At 43.2% G+C, this 21,857-nt stretch overlaps 1 protein-coding gene across 1 annotated transcript in view; it reads left to right on the forward strand.

The window, feature by feature from the left end:
- Positions 1 to 7,412: 7,412 nt before the first annotated feature.
- LOC120996972 (G-protein coupled receptor family C group 6 member A-like) overlaps positions 7,413 to 21,857 on the forward strand; it is a 118,324-nt gene continuing 103,879 nt past the window's right edge. Inside the window, exons 1-2 of the mRNA XM_040426846.1 lie at positions 7,413 to 7,454; positions 10,898 to 11,049. Of these exons, the coding sequence (XP_040282780.1) occupies positions 7,413 to 7,454; positions 10,898 to 11,049 (194 nt within the window). The remainder of the gene's footprint in view (positions 7,455 to 10,897; positions 11,050 to 21,857) is intronic.

A 21,857-nucleotide genomic window follows, 5' to 3' on the forward strand; every position in this document is an offset into this window, starting at 1 on the left:
CAGGTTTAGACCCACTGGAACCCTAGTGCCCAGTCTATAGATCCAGTAGGCCTCACGAAGAAGAATTTTCTTCCGGTGGTCTCCGCCCCTTTTAGGGGCCAAAACTCGCTCAATGGCGTAAGCCTGAAAAAATGATACCTGGCGGGCATGTGCTTGTATGAAATGCCTCGCTATATTTGAAATGTTTAGAATATTAGGGTTACTGATATAATTGAGATGTTCGAGAACCCGGCTTTTGAACCTGCGAGCTGTGCTTCCCACGTACATCAGATCACAGTGGGTGCATCGGATGACATAAATGACACCCTCCGTATTACAATTGATGTACGTACGGATCGGAAAATTACATGAATGATCTGCATTATCAAACGATCTCGTAAGGAGCACATAGTCGCAGGTCTTACAGCGATTATTTCCACATTTCGTAAATCCCTTGTAAATGAGCCAACTTGGCCTAAAGCTTGTTCCACTGCTGCTGGCAGTGTAAAGAGACGGGGACAGCGAACAGGACAGGGTAGGAGCCCTTCTAGAGACAATTCTGCAACCTGATTTGAGTGCTTGATATAGGATATCATGATCAAACAAAATAGGTAAGCACTTCTTTATTGCAGAACTGATTGTATTAAATTCATTGCTGTATGTCAAGGAAAGGGTAGGAACACTGTCCCGGTCGCCGTCTGGCCGTGTCTCCACACTGCCAGCAGGAGTTTTCATATTTGACCTATATTTAGGTTTCCCAAACAGCATATCCTTTCTCTCTTTTTGCAAGGCTATCTCTCTTCCTCTATTTATCATCATCATGATAAATAGAGGAAGAGAGATAGCCTTGCAAAAAGAGAGAAAGGATATGCTGTTTGGGAAACCTAAATATAGGTCAAATATGAAAACTCCTGCTGGCAGTGTGGAGACACGGCCAGACGGCGACCGGGACAGTGTTCCTACCCTTTCCTTGACATACAGCAATGAATTTAATACAATCAGTTCTGCAATAAAGAAGTGCTTACCTATTTTGTTTGATGATGATATCCTATATCAAGCACTCAAATCAGGTTGCAGAATTATCTCTAGAAGGGCTCCTACCCTGTCCTGTTCGCTGTCCCCGTCTCTTTACACTGCCAGCAGCAGTGGAACAAACTTCAGGCCAAGTTGGCTCATTTACAAGGGATTTACGAAATGTGGAAATAATCGCTGTAAGACCTGCGACTATGTGCTCCTTACGAGATCGTTTGATAATGCAGATCATTCATGTAATTTTCCGATCCGTACGTACATCAATTGTAATACGGAGGGTGTCATTTATGTCATCCGATGCACCCACTGTGATCTGATGTACGTGGGAAGCACAGCTCGCAGGTTCACGAAGCCGGGTTCTCGAACATCTCAATTATATCAGTAACCCTAATATTCTAAACATTTCAAATATAGCGAGGCATTTCATACAAGCACATGCCCGCCAGGTATCATTTTTTCAGGCTTACGCCATTGAGCGAGTTTTGGCCCCTAAAAGGGGCGGAGACCACCGGAAGAAAATTCTTCTTCGTGAGGCCTACTGGATCTATAGACTGGGCACTAGGGTTCCAGTGGGTCTAAACCTGAAAAAGAACTTATATATATTTATCAGTAAATGTACTTGGTGCACCTAGTGGTGTGCAATTACTGTCTATCACTTTAACATTTTCTGTTTATTATATTTATATTTTATGGGGTTGCTCCCAATGTACATGACATTAATATCTAATGTGATAGGATAGTTTACCATGATCCAAGCAATATCATGCAATGCTTGGTTGTCTATATTATCTGGATTTGCACGCATCTCTGTTCATCTGCTCTCAGGAACGCTGGTCAGACAGGGCGGTTTCTCCCATTCATTCTAGTTGTGCATGATAATCTTCAATATAGCGCACCCAGGTAATCTTTTCTGGCAACCAGCTACCTCTATCTGATACATATATTCAATCTGTAGCATTTGTAGGTGGCAACATTCTCAGCCTGTTATTAGGTTTGTAGGGTTATTGCATTTCTGCTATTGCTACTTATTTCTCAATGTTCAGATAAGTCTGACTTGGGTTGCTGGTACCAGATAATGGATTTGAATATGTCGGGTGGCAAGGGGCCATTTGTGTTTGTTATTGTATAATTTTTTTTTTGTATTTTTCTGTATTTGGTTTTACATATACTATATGTTTTTAATTGATGAACCAATGGAGCATTCACACTGTGCGGCTTGCTTGCTAATAAATGAAGACACGGGGCAACCCGGTGTTAACAAGCCTTAGGCATGTCCACACAGTGTGTCATCAATTACAACCTGATTGATGCAAAAAAGAAAAAAGGTGTGTCAAGGTGTGTTGCAACCTATGTTGCTTGAAACCAGTTCCTCCCTATTGGAGGAGGGGTGTTTTCAACTCCTTTATATCGAGGGGCCACACTCAGCAATTTGTTACGACTAAGGGTACTCACCCGAAACGCGTCAATGTTCCTGCCGTGTACCTGATGGTTTTGTCTGTCAACTGCTTATGAATAATAAAGAAGAGCTGAAAGAGGACTCTATTTGTCTCCGGGATCCTTCCTCAACTTTTCATTGCCTGCCACGGGAACACTTCCCCAGGGCCTCTGGAGCCGGGACTATACACATGACCAGAAAGGTGAGCTGGAATAATTTTTCTCTGTTTTCCTTATGGTAGCTTTCTGGGTTTGCTTTGCAAACCCTTTTGGCTCACTCAGGGATCCGTAGCTCCTTCTCCTCAGCTGTTCCTTGTCCAGCACTCCCAAACCTCCTTATATTCCTCTCTCACACTTCTCTGGTTGCCAGAGATAGAACTTTCTGCCTGGACATCTATTCTGACCTTCTGGAGCTGTGTTGCTGCGTTCTCTGGTAGTTGGTCCAGAACGCTACCCTCCGGATCCCTGTTGGACCTTTGTGGTCTATTGTGATCGCCCACCTGGGTGTATGTGTTTGTCTGTTTTGTCTGTCCTCTCCCTGGTGTTTCCCTCTTAGTGATAGTGGTGCGACTAGCGATCCCATCAGCCCGTTCACTATCTAGGGCTCATTTTAGGGAAAGCCAGGGTTTAGGCACGTGATCGCCGCACGGGTGAGGAACCCGTCTAGGGACGTCAGGGCAGTCAGGTGCCAGCTGCAAGGTGAGTTAGGGGTCACCACCTTTCCCTCTCCCTTGGGCAGGGCTTTCCCTTTTATCCTCCCTGAGCGTGACGTCAGTCATTACAGATACTCTTTCATTGCCCTAGACTTCCAAGGATTGGGACATTACGTCTTTCACAATAACCTTAGCTTCCTCCACTACCCTGTTCAATGTTCTATGCCAACAAGGAAGGCTCCATTAAGTGTTTCACTCGCCTACAGAACTAAGAAAATCACCATTAACCCTTCATTGCTTTCAGGCACCAAAGTGGAAGTGTTTAGGAACCACAACAAATTGACCCCGGAGTGACAGACCACGTAAAATTAGGTGTGACCGAGTGCTGAGGCACACAATGCGATGAAAGATCACATATGGAATTAAGTAGTAAACAAAAAAACTGAATGTTTTTTTTTTTTTTATATTATCTCTTTATTGAAGAAAAGAGACATGCTACAGTTGCATTTGTGAAGCATAATGACATCAGAAATCTAGGATGCATCGTAGACATGCCACCATTCATTTTCTATTTAAAGTTGTACAAACAAAAAGCCAAAAAAAAGCCCAAAACATCCCCCCCTCCCTTCCCCCCAACAGTAGAGAACTTATCAGGATGACGCCTTATTTCTGCACCATTCCAATGGGTCATAATAAGACAAGAAAACATAATTCACCAGGAGGTCCTCTGGGGTATCAGACCTCCAATTTGCCTAGCTTTCCCCCTAATTGCGCCTCTAAATACCATGTGGTTTGAGGGAAGGGAGACATCAGTTCCTTAATCTCTCCCGGTGACAAGGCGGCTTCTATGAATTTTCAATTTTTTTTGACAAAGTTGCTTATTTTATTTAAGTGGAGCACTTGTTTCATGGTCCCTAATACTTATTCCCATGCGGGGGATGAGCTCTGTAGCCAATGCCTTAAAATGGACTTCTTAACTGACATAAGCAGTTCCTTCTGCTTCTGTTCGGTCCCTTGCTATTTACTGAAAGATACATTGTTGTGGCTTGAGTGATACTTGTACCCCCCAAAGAGTATCAATGTATTTCACAGCCTGTTCCCAAATGGGCCTTAAGTTTGGGCAGTCCCACAAACCATGTAAAAGTCCCGCTTTAGGTAGGGAGCACTTACCAATCTCTTTGGGCTGGGTGTGGAGGACTCCCACCCTATCTTTCAGGGGATGTAAATGGGGGTGGTTTGCAAAGATTTTTGACAAGTTTAATAGCAGTTTACCCGCCTTATTTCCAAATCGGAGAAGGTCCGCCTTTTTACGTTCACCAAACCATTTAGCCCTGTTCTCTATATAATAATCAAAATTATGTTTGTCCGTTAACCAGAGCAGTTTATGTGCCTCTGTTGGGTTCTGGACAAATGGAGTGTATGTTTCTCTCAAGGACTTAACAGCTGCCTCATAACTCCTCTGCACATCCCTCTTTTTCCCTGCTGAGTATGCTATTATTTGTCCTCTTAACACCACTTTGGCTGTGTCTAGAATAGTTGAGGGTTATTTTTGTGGGATTCATTATCTTGGGAAAATTCCCACCACCAGCCCTTTAGTCTGTTTTTAAAATCTTCGTCCATTGTCAAGTGATATATATATATATATATATATATATATAGTCAGTACCTTTCTGTACTTCGTCTCTCACTTCCATTATCACCGGGGCATGGTCTGATATTACTAGGTCAGAAATCTCTATATGTTGGACCCGCGATAAAATATCAGGAGTCGTTAAAAAATAATCTATTCTAGACCAAGATGATTGGTCATGGGAAAAGTGTGAGTATTCCCTCCCCACTGGGTGTTGATGTCTCCACACATCTATCAGGCCTGTTGATTGCAAGAGTGGGTAGAGAGTATGTACACCCCTGGGTTTAGGGCATGATCTGGGAATCTGCTGTCACCTGTCTTCTCTTTCATCATGTACCCGATTAAAGTCTCCTGCAATTATCAGTCGACTTGTCCCCTCTTGTATTATAGTTGTTTCTAGCCTGCGATAAAAAACTTGTTGGGTTGTTATAGGAGAGTAGATGTTATATATTGTAATTGGTCCAGGCGGTGAGTCTAGTTGTATTTTCACCAGCCTGCCTTCGTCATCATTAGTAGTCGATTTAACCTCACTTTGCAAGTGTCTGTGTAATAGAATGAATACCCCTGCTTTCCTATCTTGTGATGGAGAGCCTATCACTTGTCCCACCCATTGTTTCCTGAGCCTCCAAAAATCCTGTTCCCCTAGGTGCGTCTCCTGGAGAAGGACCACATCAATCTTGAGTTTTTTTAAGTGTTTAAATACATTTATGCGTTTATACTGGGAACGCAGACCTTTAACATTCCATGTGGCTATTCTCATGTTGTTTAAAATTTAAAGGTCTTTACCAGAGACGCTCCCCAGAGAGAGAGGATCCGTTCTTGGTGTTTCTTTACAGGTGTAACCCCTACGGTGCAGATCAAAGACATATCTCTTTTCCCATCCCCCCTTCCCAAATTTCCCCCCTTAAACGTTAAACAATAAAGTCTTAACTGCAACGATAGCATACATTTTCTGAACTTCTCTTTTTTCGCGCAAGTCATGGTGAAGTCATTGTCGCTTCCCATAACTTTTACCTTCGTTATCTCCTCCACCCTTAAGTTAGATTCAAAAAAGCTGCTAACCCGGCACCACACGCTGACAGTGGCTTTGGTTGGGTTTCCCTCACAGCCATTCCCTTATTTAAACTCTGTATAAGCCCGTAGCCCTTTGAGAAATGCCCTAACATAAAAGGCACCCAACAAATAGAAGCAAAAACATTAACATGCTCCCCCTTTTGTATCTCACATGTCCTTTCTGGGGTTAAGTCCTCTGTCAATCCCACTCTGAACTTTGGCTTGGAGGATTCATCATTGTTGGTCCCGGTGGTCTTCATCGGGGGTCCGCGGTGTCCCTGTGTCTTTTCTCTTCGTCCCCTGCCTGAGAAGAGATCTCTCTGTGATGGACTTGACTGTGACGGGGGGAGCTCACTTTCTAGGTTCAATGCTTCAGAGGCCCCTTTGGGGGTAAGGAAGGTCTCTATAGTTCCATCTGGCTGGAAAACTCGCAGTGTGGATGGGTAAATTAGCGCAATCTTGGTTTTCTGTCTGACCAGAGCGGAGCAGATGTTTGAAAAAGCTCTCCTATGCTTCGTTACCTCTGCAGAGTAGTCGCTGAACAGCAGAAGTTTATTTTCCCTGACTGTTAATGGCAGCTTGCTCTTCCTATAATTACGTAGGATGTCCTCTTTTGCCGCATAATTAAGATACTTCACAATGACTGCACATGGCCTATTGAGGCCTGGAGTTTGATCAGTCCTCCTTGGAGGTCTCAGTCTATGGGCTCTTTCTACTATGAACTGGCCTTGTAGCCCCAGGGCCTGCGGTATTTCTGTAGCGCATATCTTGGCCAAATGGCTTGGCGGTACTGACTCTGGTATGCCCACAATTCTGAGATTACTCCTTCTGGAGCAGTTTTCTAGGTCATCAATTTTTTCCTTCAGGGCCTGGTTGGATTGGAGTGCCTCTCGGGTTTGATTATGGACATTCTCCAGATCTTCCTCAACTCTGCACAATATAACTCTGCAACTCTGCACTTATATTTTAGATTCTTCAGAGTAGCCCATTTTGCTTTGATCTTTTGCTTTCTCTCAATTAGCTTCAGGAGGAATTTGCCTGGAATGTTTTTACTTACGAGGTACAGTATGCCTTGTCAAGGGTTAATTTGTGGATTTTCTTCCCTTTATCAGGTGTTTGGGACCATCAGTTGTGCTGTGCAGAGGTAGGATTGGTACATCAAATGCTATGATGAAACTGGCTCTCATGAGGACTGCTTCAGGGAAGGAAGAGCAAGAGTTACCTTTGTTACAAAGAATATGTTCATTTGTGTTACCAGCCTCAGGAACCCAAATTAATAGCACCTCAAATTAGATCCTGCATAAATGCTTTACAGAGATCAAGTACCAGGCACATCTCAACATCAACTGTTCAAAGGACACTTTGAGAGCTTTAATTGTCCCAGAGAGCACCAGAGGGAGGACCGCCACAGTGATCTGTGAGTATGACTACCAGTCTCAGAGCCACAACCACCATTTCCATCTGCTCTGCACAGTGCTCCCACTCCAGGTCACTAGATAGAAACATAGAAACATAGAATGTGTCGGCAGATAAGAACCATTTGGCCCATCTAGTCTGCCCAATATACTGAATACTATGGATAGCCCCAGGCCCTATCTTATATGAAGGATGGCCTTATGCCTATCCCATGCATGCTTAAACTCCTTCACTGTATTTGCAGCTACCACTTCTGCAGGAAGGCTATTCCATGCATCCACTACTCTCTCAGTAAAGTAATACTTCCTGATATTACTTTTAAACCTTTGCCCCTCTAATTTTAAACTATGTCCTCTTGTAGCAGTTATTCTCTCCTCTTTTACCTTGTTGATTCCCTTTATGTATTTAAAAGTTTCTATCATATCCCCTCTTTCTCATCTTTCTTCCAAGCTATACATGTTAAAGTCCTTTAATCTTTCCTGGTAAGTTTTATCCTGCAATCCTTGTACCAGTTTAGTAGCTCTTCTCTGAACTCTCTCCAAAGTATCAATATCCTTCTGGAGATATGGTCTCCAGTACCGCGCACAATACTCCAAATGAGGTCTCACTAGTGCTCTGTCGAGCGGCATGAGCACCTCCCTCTTTCTACTGGTAATTCCTCTTGCTATACACCCAAGCATTCTGCTGGCATTTCCTACTGCTCTATGACATTGTCTGCCTACCTTTAAGTCTTCTGAAATAATGACCCCTAAATCCCTTTCCTCAGATACTGAGGTTAGGACTGTATCACTGATTTTATATTCTGCTCTTGGGTTTTTACGCCCCAGGTGCATTATCTTGCACTTATCAACATTACATTTTAGTTGCCAGATTTTTGACCATTCCTCTAGTTTTCCTAAATCCTTTTCCATTTGGTGTATCCCTCCAGGAACATCAACCCAGTAGATAGATAGATAGATGCATATATAAGTGTGTGTAGCATATATATGGTGTATGTGTAGCATAGGTAATGAAAAGTATGTGGGCAGACTGCTGAGTAAAATTCATAGCATATATTCCAGAATTTAACAGTAGCTATATCCACATCAAAATTGGTGTGGAAATGCTGATTTTTTTAAGCTGTTTTCACCTACTGCATTGCAAAGACTGCAATTCAATGCAGAAATTGACATAAATTGACATGCTGCAGATTTAAAATCTACACTTCAGTCATCAGGCAATTCATGTAGGAATTTTGCTGCAAAAGTTTTCCAGAGCGTGTTGATGAGATGTCTTAAAAACACATTCACTCTGCTGTTACTGTACTTTAAATGCTCTAACATCTCCTAGTTGAAAGAAAGAGAGAGGAGGAATAAGGAGAGAGAGGAGAGCGATAGAGAGAGAGAGGAGAGCGATAGAGAGGAGAGAGAAGAGAGGAAGAGAGAGAAAGAGGAGATAGAGATGGAAGGAGAGAAGAGAGGCAAGCGATAGAGAGATGGAGAGGAGAGTGATAGAAGAAATAAAAAGGGGGAGAGAGACATAGGAGAGTGATAGAGATAGGAGACAGAGTAAGAGAGGGAGAGATAGTGATGAAGAAAGGGAAGTGAGGGGGAGAGAGATAGAGAAAAAAGAGAGATCCACAGCTATTCAGGGCAATTGAAGCATTTTCGATTTAGGTCCAATCAGACCCAAATCCAATTTACAGAAATGTGCTCATCCATATTCTCTAGTTATGCTACTGAGTATATTGTAAGAAAGTACAATGAATCATCGTGGATGATAGGTACGTGTCAACGAGGTTCCTGGCCTCGGTGGAGTAAGAGACGGTTTTTATGTGTCAGCAGCAGTCGCTGTTTTACACCTTAATACTTAGTATGGATGTATAGCTAATTCGGGACGGCTCTTACTGGGAGTAGTCAAAGTGCTGGGTGGGTGACTACTCCCCATGTTCCAGGCCGGTTTTGGCCAGGCCTAAAAACCAGCCAGCACTGCCAGGTGAGAAGGATTACCTCAGTCGGACAGTGGAGCTCAGGAGGTGTGTGTGTGCTGGGGTCTGAGGCTTGGGCCGTGCTGGAGGGCTAAGACCCATCTGTAAGGGAAACGGGCCCCCTAAAAGCCTGCTATGGACTGCTGGAGGCAGAACTGCCAGCAAGGTGATTTTTTGCTATGTGGACTTTCCATTGTGTGTGAACTAACACCAAGACTGCAAAATGACGTTTTGTTTTTGCTTTATGTGTGAATAAACACGGAAGTTTGATTTAAGAACTGGTAATCTGCCTCTGTACTGCGTCCGCACACCCTGTCTACCAGAGCGAATCCCCACAATATGTAATGAGTTATATAATGCAGGATGCATAACAATTGATGTATAGTTTAATATTATATCTTCAACTGTGGATACAAGTCTAAAACTGGTGGGAAATAAAAGGAACATTAGTCCTATACTTTACCCAAATGTGTAATGGTGATACCTCCTCTCTAAAAGTGCAGGCTATTGATCTGGTCACTCAACCTTCAAGAAGTGGCAATAATTAGAGTAAACTGCTCCAATAGTTAGAGATCCAATTTTCTATCTTTGAATATGTTTGTGTATATTATCCATGTATTTTATATATTTTTTGTATTTCAATATGTAACACGATTTCCAATAGGATCTTTTTCATTTCATATTGGTCTATGCAGTTATGTAATTACTATCCAATGTTTGATGCTTTTATCAGTTGCTAGATTTCCTCTTTTCCATATCACATACCGTATTTCAAGTGCATCTGGTGCCTGTCACGGACGTTCCCGCGACAGGTGTCAGGAGATCGCTGAGACTAGCAACACGTGGTTTGATCTGACATGTTTTCCGTTTGGATCAAATGACATCTGTGTTGTTTCTTGTGCTTTTCACACATTATTTCCCCAGGTGTGGCTATTATGGTCATTTAACCTTCTCTATTTATTGTTGTTTCTCCCACTATGCTATGCAGTTTATAGCTTCAGTTGGAGTTGTGGATAGCTTGTGGTGGATAGCTGATGTGTGGATCTCGGCTGAGTTCCTGGTGCTGCCGTAGCCACTTGAAGTTAAGTGTTTTCTTTCCCTTTTGTATTTTGTTTGGGTTATTTTGTGTGTTGTATTTCCCTGTCATTTGTATTAAGGCCTGAGGGAGACTCCTGTTCGTCCTTCCTTTTGGAGGAACAGGTTGTCCCAGTCCTGACATTAGTACCAGGGACCTATAGGGTGAGTTAGGACACTAGTTATTCCTGTGTATGAACTCACCTACCTCTGGCGTCTGTTCACACTAGTAATTAGTCAGGACTTTGATTAGGGTTTTACTAGGAGGTGTCCATCTCCTTTCCCTAGTTTCCAGGCCTTATTCCCTCACCCCTTTCCCTCCTATGTTCGGTGTGGTGTTTCCCTCCCACACCTGAATGGGACAGTACCGTTTTGATTCTGTTTCATGTATGGACAAGCTGGACTTGGTTTTCCATGTTTGGAATAGCTACTTTTGTGATCTTCAGTTCATGAAGGTATATGGTATGTAGTAATGTCTCTTTATGTAATCATCAGGAATCCTGCCAATAAATACATCCTATTAGTGACCTATAAACATACCATGAATTTAAATCTTGATATACTTCCTGAATGACAGCAAATAACCTTAGAACTTGTACGATGAGGCTAGACATAGTCATGTCAACTTTCAGCTTGCTGATTTTTGCAGTGATTTCCACAAACCTGTGGAAACTCATTTTAACCTGTGATACTCATGATCATGCCGTAGCACGTCTCTCTGGTGACTATATCATAGGAGGCCTCTTTCCAATTCATGAAGCTGTTTCCAACTTAAAAACCCGCCAATATGCAGATGACTTTCACTGTTCTGGGTAAGTTGTTTTTTTCTTTTTACTCTAGTTTGGTGGGTGACTTAATTTCCATTCAATTTGTTCTATCAATGACACTTTTTCTCATGACAATGTGGCATGTCTCTATTGAAAAGCTCTGCAATATTTTTGATACCCTTTGTGTTTTAATTTAGTATTTTTAAGATCTTTGCTTGCTATCAGGTGAGTGAGCCTAATGCGGCTCCTCCAAACTGAAGGCTTGTTATATGGTGTCATCTTATATGATTGTGGAATATGTAGTGTAGGGTAGGAAGAAGCTGTCAGCTTGGACTCTAGAAAATTAGAAATGGTTTGTGCTGCTGCTGGATTACAGATCCTGTAACAGAACTGTGTGAGCAGTTTAGTGAAAAGCAAAAATCTTGAAAATTATCTAACTTTGGAACACAATTGACTAATTTTCTGTATTGTGCAGTGATTAACCTTCATTTTTGTTAAAACCAGATGTCCCTAACTGTTTGTCCATTCCAGCATAATTAATAATAGTCATATATACAGTATGCTAATGTTACAACTACAAAATGTTATAGCAGCCCAATCACTGTCTTTAAAGGGGCTGTCCAGCCTTTAGTAAGCGATAGTCTATCCTGAAGATAAACCATCACTTAAGCTACTTTCACATTTGCGCTTTCCCTTTCCACTATTGAGATCCATCATAGGGAAACGCTTCAGTTTTGTTAATAGGGACAAAACTGAACTGAAGGGAATGGAGTGCACCAGAATGTAAGTCAATAAAGACGGATCCGTTTTCTCTGACATGGCTATGGCTGTTTTAGAGATAACACAACCAGATCCATTCATAATGGATGCAGACGGTTGTATTATCGTGATGGAAGCGTTTGCACCGGGGCCCATAACACTCTAGTTATGCCACTGATTATGGTGTTACTTGGTTAGCGCTGCTGGGGGTAATATATATATGAACTGCACATTGGTGTTTGGTGGGGTTGTACTACTTCGGTGGTGAGGTCCAAGCATCCCCATGGATGGATGGGTGAGGCCTGAGTAGCAAAAGTTTCATAAGCCCTGATCTATTGGATTTATCGAACGGATGACAAACTAATGACACATTCTCTATGCTACTCTTTAGCTCAGAGCACTGATGCACCGAGTCTTAACACCATCCAGTGTCAGAAACATGATCTGGTCTCAATTTATTTAGGATTCTGGTTCTGAAAGGGTCATGTCTGGTGTAAGCAAAAAGTTCTACCATATAAAATAACAGTAGGTGGTTGTCAGTGGATAAATTAGGTTATGTATGTTGTATTTTTGCATGGATTTTGATATAAAAAAAATACAAACAAGCAGCATAAACTATTTGCTTTCTATGTTATTGTGCTGACACATATTCAGTTTTTTTTTAATGCCAAACAAGGAGTGGATTGAAAAAAGTTAATACTATCTCTCCTCCTATGATCCACACCTGATTTTCGCTTCCAAAACTGCATCAAAAAGTCTGAGTGTACGTCAGCCCCCTTAGGTATATAAGGCTGTGTTAGGTATTATTGCTGATTGCTAGCCTATTAGCAATACACACATCTTTACTCTAAACTTATCTGACTGCTAAACTAGCCATATAAGAGCTATGTTAGAAATGTCAATAAAATGCTTTTTTTTGTGTTGTGTAAAAGTAGTAAAACGTAAAAAAATTTAATAAAATTATAAAATTGGTATCTCTGTAATCGTACTGACCAGCAGAATAAGGCTACATGCACACGACTGTTGTTTTGGTCCGCATCCGAGCCGTAGATTTTGCGGCTTGGATGCGGACTCATTCACTTCAATGGAGCCGCAAAATATGCGGACAGAACTCCGTGTGCTGTCCGCATCAGATGCTCAGTTCCGTGGTCCGCAAAAAAAAATAACCTGTCCTATTCTTGTCCATTTGTCTTGTTTATATTAATGGCTGTCCGTGCCGTTAATGCAAATTGCGGATTGCACGCAGATGCCATCCGTGTTGTGCAGATCCGCAATTTGCGGACCGCAAAACACACAATGGTCGTGTGCATCTCCGTGTCCGTTCCGTTTTTTTTTTGCGGATTGGATGCGGACCCATTTATTTCAATGGGTCTGCAAAAAATGCGAACAACACACCGGGTGCTCTCCGCCTCAGTATGTCCGTTCCGTAGCCCCACCAAAAAAATAGAACATGTCCTATTCTTGTCCGTTTTAGGCATTGTTACGATGGAGCCGCAAAAAAAACAAACGGATGGCAAACGGATGTCATCCGGTTTTTTTTGCGGATCCGCAATTTGCGGACCGCAAAAAACACATATGCATGCTGCCTAAGGATAACATGTCAGTTTTCCAGCATGGTATACGCCGTAAAAACAAACTTCAAAAAGCAATGGAAAAAATTGTTGCATTTCCTTTATCCTGTTTCACAACAAAAAGCAAAATAAAAAGTCATATGTACATCAAAGTGGTACCAATACTAATGGCAGCTCATCCTTCACAAAATAAGCCCTTACAAAGCTCCGAAAATAAAAAAAAAGTATGGTTGCCAGAAATAGCTGTACTTACTGGTATGCCCCAGAGGCTATTCAAAAGCAACATGGCACCCGTAAACCAGTCCATCAAAATCGGTGCAGAAAAAGTCAAAAGGTGGATTTCTCCTGCAGTCTACCCAAACAGCAGTTTACGTCCACATTTATGGCATTTCCGTTCCCAGTAGAACTAGCCTATCAATTCCAAAAGAGTCTCAGATGGCACCAGCTGGACACAAATTATTGGGCACTGAAATGCCATATCTGTGGAAAACTTGCAGTCCACTAGGCATTCATTTCTGCAAAATACCTGTGGCGTCAAAATGCTCACTTGACCCCTTAATACCATGAACAATGGAGTTTCCAAATTAGGTCACTTCTCTGTGGTTCCATTTATTATTTCACTCAAGAGCCTCTACAGTTGTCAGCAGAAGCCTGGTAAAAATGTAACTTTTTCATTTTTATAGCAAAGTGTATCTAAATTCTTCTATACAACACCTGTGTGGATGTAGCTTCCAAATTGGAGTCAGTTTTTGAGGTTTTCCACTGTAGGGATATCTCAAGGTCTCTTCAATTCCAGCAAAATCTGCTCTCCAAAAGCCTTATGGCACCCCCTCCTTTCTGAGCCCTAAAGTGTGCCCATACAGTAGTCTACAATCACATATGTACTATGTTACTATGTTACTATGTTACATACGGAGTATTGCCGTGTTCAGGAGAAAATGGGGAACAAATTATGGTGTCCTTTTTCTGCTGTTGCCCCTTTTGAAAATGAAAAAATCTGTGGCTCATGCAATATTTTATTGTAAAAATTATTGTATGTAATTTTTCATTTTCACGGCCAAGTGTTTCTACATTTTATATTATAGTACTTCAGAGTGTGTTCAAATGCTAACGTATTCAGGAGAAAATGGCTAACAAATTGCTGAGAGCATTTTTCCTGTTGCCCCTTGTGAAAATGAAAATGTTGGGGCTTATGCAACATTTTATTAAAAAGAAATAAAAATTTTCATTATCACATCCAAGTGTTTCCAAGTTCTGTAAAACATCTATGAGGTCAAAGCACCCAGTTCACCCCTCCATAAATTTATCTAGGGTTATAGTTTCCAACATGAGGTCACTTTTGGGGGATTTCTACTGTGGGCGATACCTCAGAGTCTATTCAAATGTGATATGGCACCCAAAAACCATGCCAGTAAAATTATATGGCACTGCTTCCTTTCTGTGCCCTGCTGTGTGCCCATACAGAAGTTCATTTTGCTGTTAAGTCTTACTGTGTTACATAAAAAAAATACATTTTTCCTCCATTTTCCTTTCATTTTTGTGGAAAGGGTTAACAAACTTTGTAAAATCAGTTTTAAGTAATTTGAGGGGTGTAGTTTTTCAAAATTTAGGGGTGTATCTATTATGTAAGTCCCCTTCAGAACTGAACTTCTCCGTAAAGTGTAACTGTTTTTTTTTTGTAATGTGTAGAGGAAGTAACAAGGAAAGTTTTTCTAATACCATTAATTTATAGTATAATAAGTTAATTTGTATATTTGTATAAAAAAAAATTAGCTCTGGTGTCCCTTAGCAGCACTCTCTAAATGAGTGTTGCTACAAAATATCCATCTTCACAGATCTATAGAGTATACAGTCTCCCTATTTTTACACTGTCAGTGTGGCGAGTACTGACAGCGTATGATCCTTCTGTATCCCGCTTCTGTGTGCGCTGACTAACTAACCAGCCGCCAAGAGATGCAGGAGCGCGAGCAGTCATTACTCACTATTGTCAGTAAGTACAGAGACAGGGAGACAGGGAGAAGCTACAGCCTGCCTGTGTGCAACGTGTGCTTGGGCGCCATGTGCCGAGACTCTGCACCATCTAGGACATTTGCTAAACTTGGAAGGGTCGTTGTTGTCAGTGCCACCTTCCTTCTGGTAGAACATCTGGTTCCAAGTGTCTTTTTTACTTTTGAGATACCAACATGGTGAACTGAGGCCTGCACTACCTACTGAGAGTTGCTCCTGCCATATAATCATTGTCTAACCAGCCAACTTCAGTAACATTCATACTGTTAAGTGACACTGTCCCTTCCCACTGCCTGAAACTATCCAACATTACACATCCCCCCAGAGAACAAGGAGAGAAGATGTGCCCAATAGTTGCTAACCCTGTGTTATGTTTGTTTCAGTTGTCTCCTGCTCTTCTTGGGTATTTCTTCTTTGCATACTGTCATTCAGTATTTCTGGTGTTGCAGCTCCACCTGCTGGCCTTAACTGGAAATTACAAGACCAGTATACATTACTATTAATCGAGCATGCTGCCATCTGGATTTTTATTTTATTTTATAACTAATTTGCCCAATTGGACTATTTTGCCATTGGAAGTCTCCCAGACTATGCATATTACGGAACTTAAATCTTACCAACATGCCCAGACACATCCATGCCTACAAGTCACATAAAAAGACATTCTGTCACCAACTTAGGCTACTTTCACACTAGCGTTCAGAGAGGATCCGTCTAGTGTCTGCACAGACGGATCCTCTCCTATAATGCAGACGTTTAGATCCGTTCAGAACGGATCCGTCTGCATTATAGTTTAGAAAAAATTCTAAGTCTGAAAGTTGTTCAGACGGATCCGTCCAGACTTTACATTGAAAGTCAATGGGGGACGGATCCGTTTGAAAATTGAGCCATATTGTGTCAACTTCAAACGGATCCGTCCCCATTGACTTACGTTGTAAGTCTGGACGGATCCGTTTGCCTCCGCACGGCCAGGCGGACACCTGAACGCTGCAAGCAGCGTTCGGGTGTCCGCCTGCTGAGCGGAGCGGAGGCTGAACGCTGCCAGACTGATGCATTCTGAGCGGATCCGCATCCACTCAGAATGCATTGGGGGCTGGACGGATGCGTTCGGGGCCGCTTGTGAGACCCTTCAAACGGAGCTCACAAGCGGACCCCCGACGCTAGTGTGAAAGTAGCCTTACTTGTCCAGGCTCCAGTGCTGCGGTCTGGGGCTTAGGCATGGCCGCACTGTGACAGAAGCGCTGCTGGGCCATGCCCCCCTCCCCGATGCATTACCTGACTACTCCCCCTGGTGATCCCAGCGCATCCATAGTAACAGAGCGCTTGCTCACCTCCTCCACATTCTGGGGTAGATAGGCGTTCTAATGGAGTTCCAAGTCCCTGTACCTATCAGGTTCTGATCCAGGGACTCGGTGCTCTATTTAAATCCCCTGCTGGCTATACATTCTTGCCAGTTATAGGTTTATCTCCCTTGCTGTGCTCCTGGTTCTGTCTGTGTGTATTTGGATATCTTGTTATATTGACCTCAGCTTGCCTTTTAACCTCCCTCTGTCTTGTGATTCTGTACAGTGATACCCATCTGCATTTGACTTTGGCTTGGCTATTTTGACTGCCCTCTTTCTCCGATTTTGTACTGTATGGTCCTCTTTGCTTTTGACCTTATTCCATACGACCCTTCATTGTGTGGTTGCATTCTGTCTGTCTTGCACTTTAGCAGTACAGGGAATGTTGACCAGTTGCAGACTTGCTGCTTACGACTTGCACTGTAAGTAGGCAGGGAAAACGGGTTTGGTTCAGGCAGGGATTACTGTGCCTGTGTGTTTTCCTGCCTACTGTGCTGACACATTCAAAGAGAAATGTTGCGACTGTAGATGGGCTTGTATTTTTCAGTCCTCTTATTTTTTATATAAATAAATCGCAACAATGCATAGTAATTCTGAGAGCGCTGATTAAGGGGGCATGACCCCCGAAACATCGCGCATCATGGGGTAGCAATCAGTTCAGTGCTCTCAGGATTACTATGCATTATAGCGATTTATTTATATGAAAAATAAAAGGACTGAAAAGTACAAGCAAATCTTCAAAAGAGTGAGTATTATTTATACCTCATGAATAACCTTTTTAATAAAACTAATATGACTGAGTGGATTATGTGGATATAATTGTGGAGCCTGAGTGAAGTTCTGAATCAGGTCGTGGTATACTACAGGTGAAGCAACAGTTGATGATTAAAACAAATGTAGGTAGGGACAGACAAGAACAGTGAGCCCTAAGGCTAGAACACAGCCCACTTTCCCTACCTACTTGCAGTACAAGCCCTTAATAGCTAGACCGCAACTGGTTGACGGACCCTATGCTATTTAAGTGCAGAGATGGACTAACAAATAAAGACAGACAAAAACAATACCAGAATCATATGAAAATGGGTCAGAACCAGATGGCTATGCAGTACCAAGTGAGAGACAAAGAGTGGTCAGAAGAGAAGCCGGGGTCAGAAGCACGAGCAATCCAAATAAACACAGAAGCAAGAAATAGGAACACAGCTAGTGAGTCAAAAATGATCACTGGCAATGGTGTATAGCCAGGAAAGGATTTACATAGAGTGCTGAGGTCCCTGGATCAGATAGGTCCATTGACTCGGCTATCCATTAGTGAAACATAGAGCAGCTGAGCAATCAGCCCACTGATAATCTCCCCCAGCACACACCCGCTGCGGGGAGAAAAAGGGCATTGTATACTGTTACTAAGGATGCTGTCACATCACCAGGGAGCATGACTAAGCAGCACATCTCTCCCGGGGCAGCTGTGCTGAGGCTGAGGATCAAGTCGATGGAGCCCGGATAGGTAAGTTTGTTACAAGAAATTCCCCTCCTGGCAACAGCTTCCTGAGTGTTTTTGTACACCGCACCCATCTGAAATGGAGCAGAAAACTTCCCAAGTGGTAAAACAAGTTAATTGTTACCTTCTGAACCTGACCCAGCCATGAGATCCCAAGCCCCAGTGTTTAATCTCGCTGTGTTTTTCACTATTTGGCTAAAGTAATCAAGGCAGTTGCTGACTTTACTAAACAAATACAGAAATTAGAATCCCGAGTTTCTGACCTAGAAAATAAAATACATGAAGTGGCAGACACCATGGCAGAGGATAAATCTCACTTGGATGACCATGTGTCACGAGGGTGTCAAGAACCACGCCTGACTCCGTTATACCCGGGGTCAGGAAGTCGCAGCGGTTGGCTGCGCGCTCTATGTAAGATAGGGCTGTTTCCTTATGGTAGCTTTCTGGGTTTGCTTTGCAAACCCTTTTGGCTCACTCAGGGATCCGTAGCTCCTTCTCCTCAGCTGTTCCTTGTCCAGCACTCCCAAACCTCCTTATATTCCCCTCTCACACTTCTCTGGTTGCCAGATATAGAGCTTCCTGCCTGGACATCTATTCTGACCCTCTGGAGCTGTGTTGCTGCGTTCTCTGGTTGTTGGTCCAGAACGCTACCCTCCGGATCCCTGTTGGACCTTTGTGGTCTGCTGTGGTCGCCCACCTGGGTGTATGTGTTTGTCTGTATTGTCTGTCCTCTCCCTGGTGTTTCCCTCTTAGTGTCAGTGGTGCGGACTAGCGATCCCACCGGCCCGTTCACTATCTAGGGCTCATTTTCGGGAAAGCCAGGGTTTAGGCACGTGATCGCCGCACGGGTGAGGAACCCGTCTAGGGACGTCAGGGCAGTCAGGTGCCAGCTGCAAGGTGAGTCAGGGGTCACCACCTTACCCTCTCCCTTGGGCAGGGCTTTCCCTTTTCCCTCCCTGTGCGTGACGCCAGTCATTACATTATATCTGGCCCTTATTTTGTGTAGGTAAAAAAAAAATATATATCTATTTTTTTTTTTTACCTACTTAGAATCCAGTATGGATCAAATTGCTGCTCTGTCCAAACAATTTCATGGCCTGTCTTTGGAGGTGGCAGGATTGAAGGCGTCGGTCCTCCAGCAACAGCAGCAATTACAACAGACCGCAAGCCCAGCGGTTGCTACTGGTAACCAGGTTGTTGCGGAACCCAAGGTCCCTCTCCCTGACAGATTTTCTGGGGGAAGGGACAAGTTTTTGACATTCCGTGAGGCCTGTAAATTATACTTTAAACTGCGCCCTTACTCCTCTGGTAATGAAGAACAGCGGGTGGGGGTTGTTATTTCTCTGCTGCAGGGGGACCCGCAGTCCTGGGCGTTCTCTTTACCTACTGATTCCCAGGCTCTTCGGTCAGTGGATGAGTTTTTCAGGGCCTTGGGTCTCATATATGACGACCCTGACCGAGTCGCACTGGCTGAATCAAGATTACGGAGACTCCTACAAGGAGAGCGGCCGGTAGAGGAGTATTGCTCTGACTTCCGTAGGTGGGCTACGGATACCCAATGGAACGACCCGGCTCTCAGGAGTCAGTTCTGCTCTGGGTTATCCGAAAGGGTTAAGGATGCGCTTGCATTATATGAGACCCCCTTTTCCCTTGATGCGGTTATGTCCCTTTCTATCCGAATAGATAGACGCCTTAGGGACAGGTTGAAAAAACCGGAGCCATTGGTAACCCCTCCCAAGCAGCAGTTAGTCTGTACGGACTTAGACGAGCCTATGCAGCTAGGAGGAACTACTCGTGAGGTCCGTCCTCCTGAGGCTCGCCGTAGGCGTGTTTTTTTTTTTTTTTGTGGGGAGAGGGGTCATTTCATTAATGTCTGTCCTTCTTTCCTCAGAAACAAAAGACCGTCGGAAAACTACTAACCCCAGGCTGTGTGGAGGATGTCAGCCGGGGGGTATACGTTTCCTCCATACGTACATCGCAATTTGTGTTGCCAGCGGTTATTGTTTTTGGTGATAAGACGGAGACTATTTCTTTCTTTCTAGACAGTGGAGCAGGGGTAAATTTGATAGATGCCCATTTTGCCCGCACTATGGGTTTGTCTCTCTGTACGCTACAGAGACCTATTCCCATATTCGCTATTGATTCTGCTCCTCTGTCTCAGAGAAACCTCACCCACATTGTTCATAATTTACACCTTCGGGTAGGGGACCACCATAACGAGATGCTTTCATGTTATGTTCTGGAGGGGCTTCCCACTCCGGTAGTGCTGGGTCTTCCCTGGTTGGTAGCGCACAATCCAGTGGTGGATTGGCAGACCAGGGAGATATTGGAGTGGAGTGAGCAGTGCAGAGAAAATTGCTTAAATAGCAATTGCTTAGTCGCCTCCATAACTACCCTACCTACATTTATTTCGGATTTTGAGGACGTTTTTTTCTGAAAAGGGTTGTCAGAAGTTACCACCTCATCGTCCTTATGATTGCCCGGTTAACCTTATTCCCGGCGCAAAATTACCCAAGACCAGGTTATATAATCTTTCAGGTCCAGAGAGACAAGCCATGAAAGATTATATCTCCGAGAGCTTGGCTAAGGGACACATCAGACCCTCTTCTTCACCCGTGGCTGCAGGGTTTTTCTTTGTTAAAAAGAAAGATAGGGGCCTGCGTCCTTGCCTAGATTTTCGCGAATTAAATAGGATAACCATCCGAGACCCATACCCTCTTCCTCTCATTCCTGACCTGTTTAATCAGATTGCGGGTGCTAGGTGGTTCTCCAAACTTGATCTTAGGGGGGCCTACAATCTGATTCGTATTAAGGAGGGGGATGAGTGGAAGACAGCTTTTAACACCCCTGAGGGGCATTATGAAAATCTAGTTATGCCTTTCGGTCTGAACAATGCTCCTGCCGTCTTTCAACATTTCGTTAATGACATTTTTAGTCATCTAATCGGCAGGTTTGTGGTAATATACCTAGATGATATTTAAATTTATTTGTCTGATCTGAGAACACATGAGGTGCATGTCAGACAAGTACTGCAGGTCCTACGGACGAATAAATTATATGCTAAAATTGAAAAATGTGTCTTCGCCGTTCAGGAGATACAATTCCTAGGTTATTTTTTATCTGCTTCAGGTTTCCGTATGGATCCTAGGAAGGTCCAGGCAATTTTGGATTGGGATCTTCCTGAGAACCTCAAAGCACTACAACGGTTCTTGGGCTTCGCGAATTTCTATAGGAAATTCATTAAAAATTATTCACTTATTGTAAAACCCCTTACTGACATGACTAGGAAGGGGACTGATTTTTCTAAATGGTCTGACGCCGCTAAAGTTGCTTTTTCCTCTCTAAAAGAGAGGTTTACCTCAGCACCTGTACTAGTCCAACCTGATGTCTCTCAGCCTTTTATTGTTGAAGTCGATGCGTCAGAGGTGGGAGTGGGGGCTGTACTGTCTCAGGGTCCGTCTTCTGGCAAATGGCGTCCTTGTGCTTTCTTTTCTAAAAAAACTATCTGCAGCAGAAAAGAACTACAATATTGGCAATAGGGAATTATTAGCTATTAAACTTGCGTTTGAGGAGTGGCGTCACTTTTTAGAGGGGGCAGTCCATCCCGTCACTGTGATTACAGACCACAAAAATCTTCTGTACCTCGAATCAGCTAAGCGTCTCACCCCTAGACAGGCT

This window comes from Bufo bufo, chromosome 4 (genome assembly GCF_905171765.1).
Source record: "Bufo bufo chromosome 4, aBufBuf1.1, whole genome shotgun sequence".
Taxonomy (NCBI): Eukaryota; Metazoa; Chordata; class Amphibia; order Anura; family Bufonidae; genus Bufo; species Bufo bufo.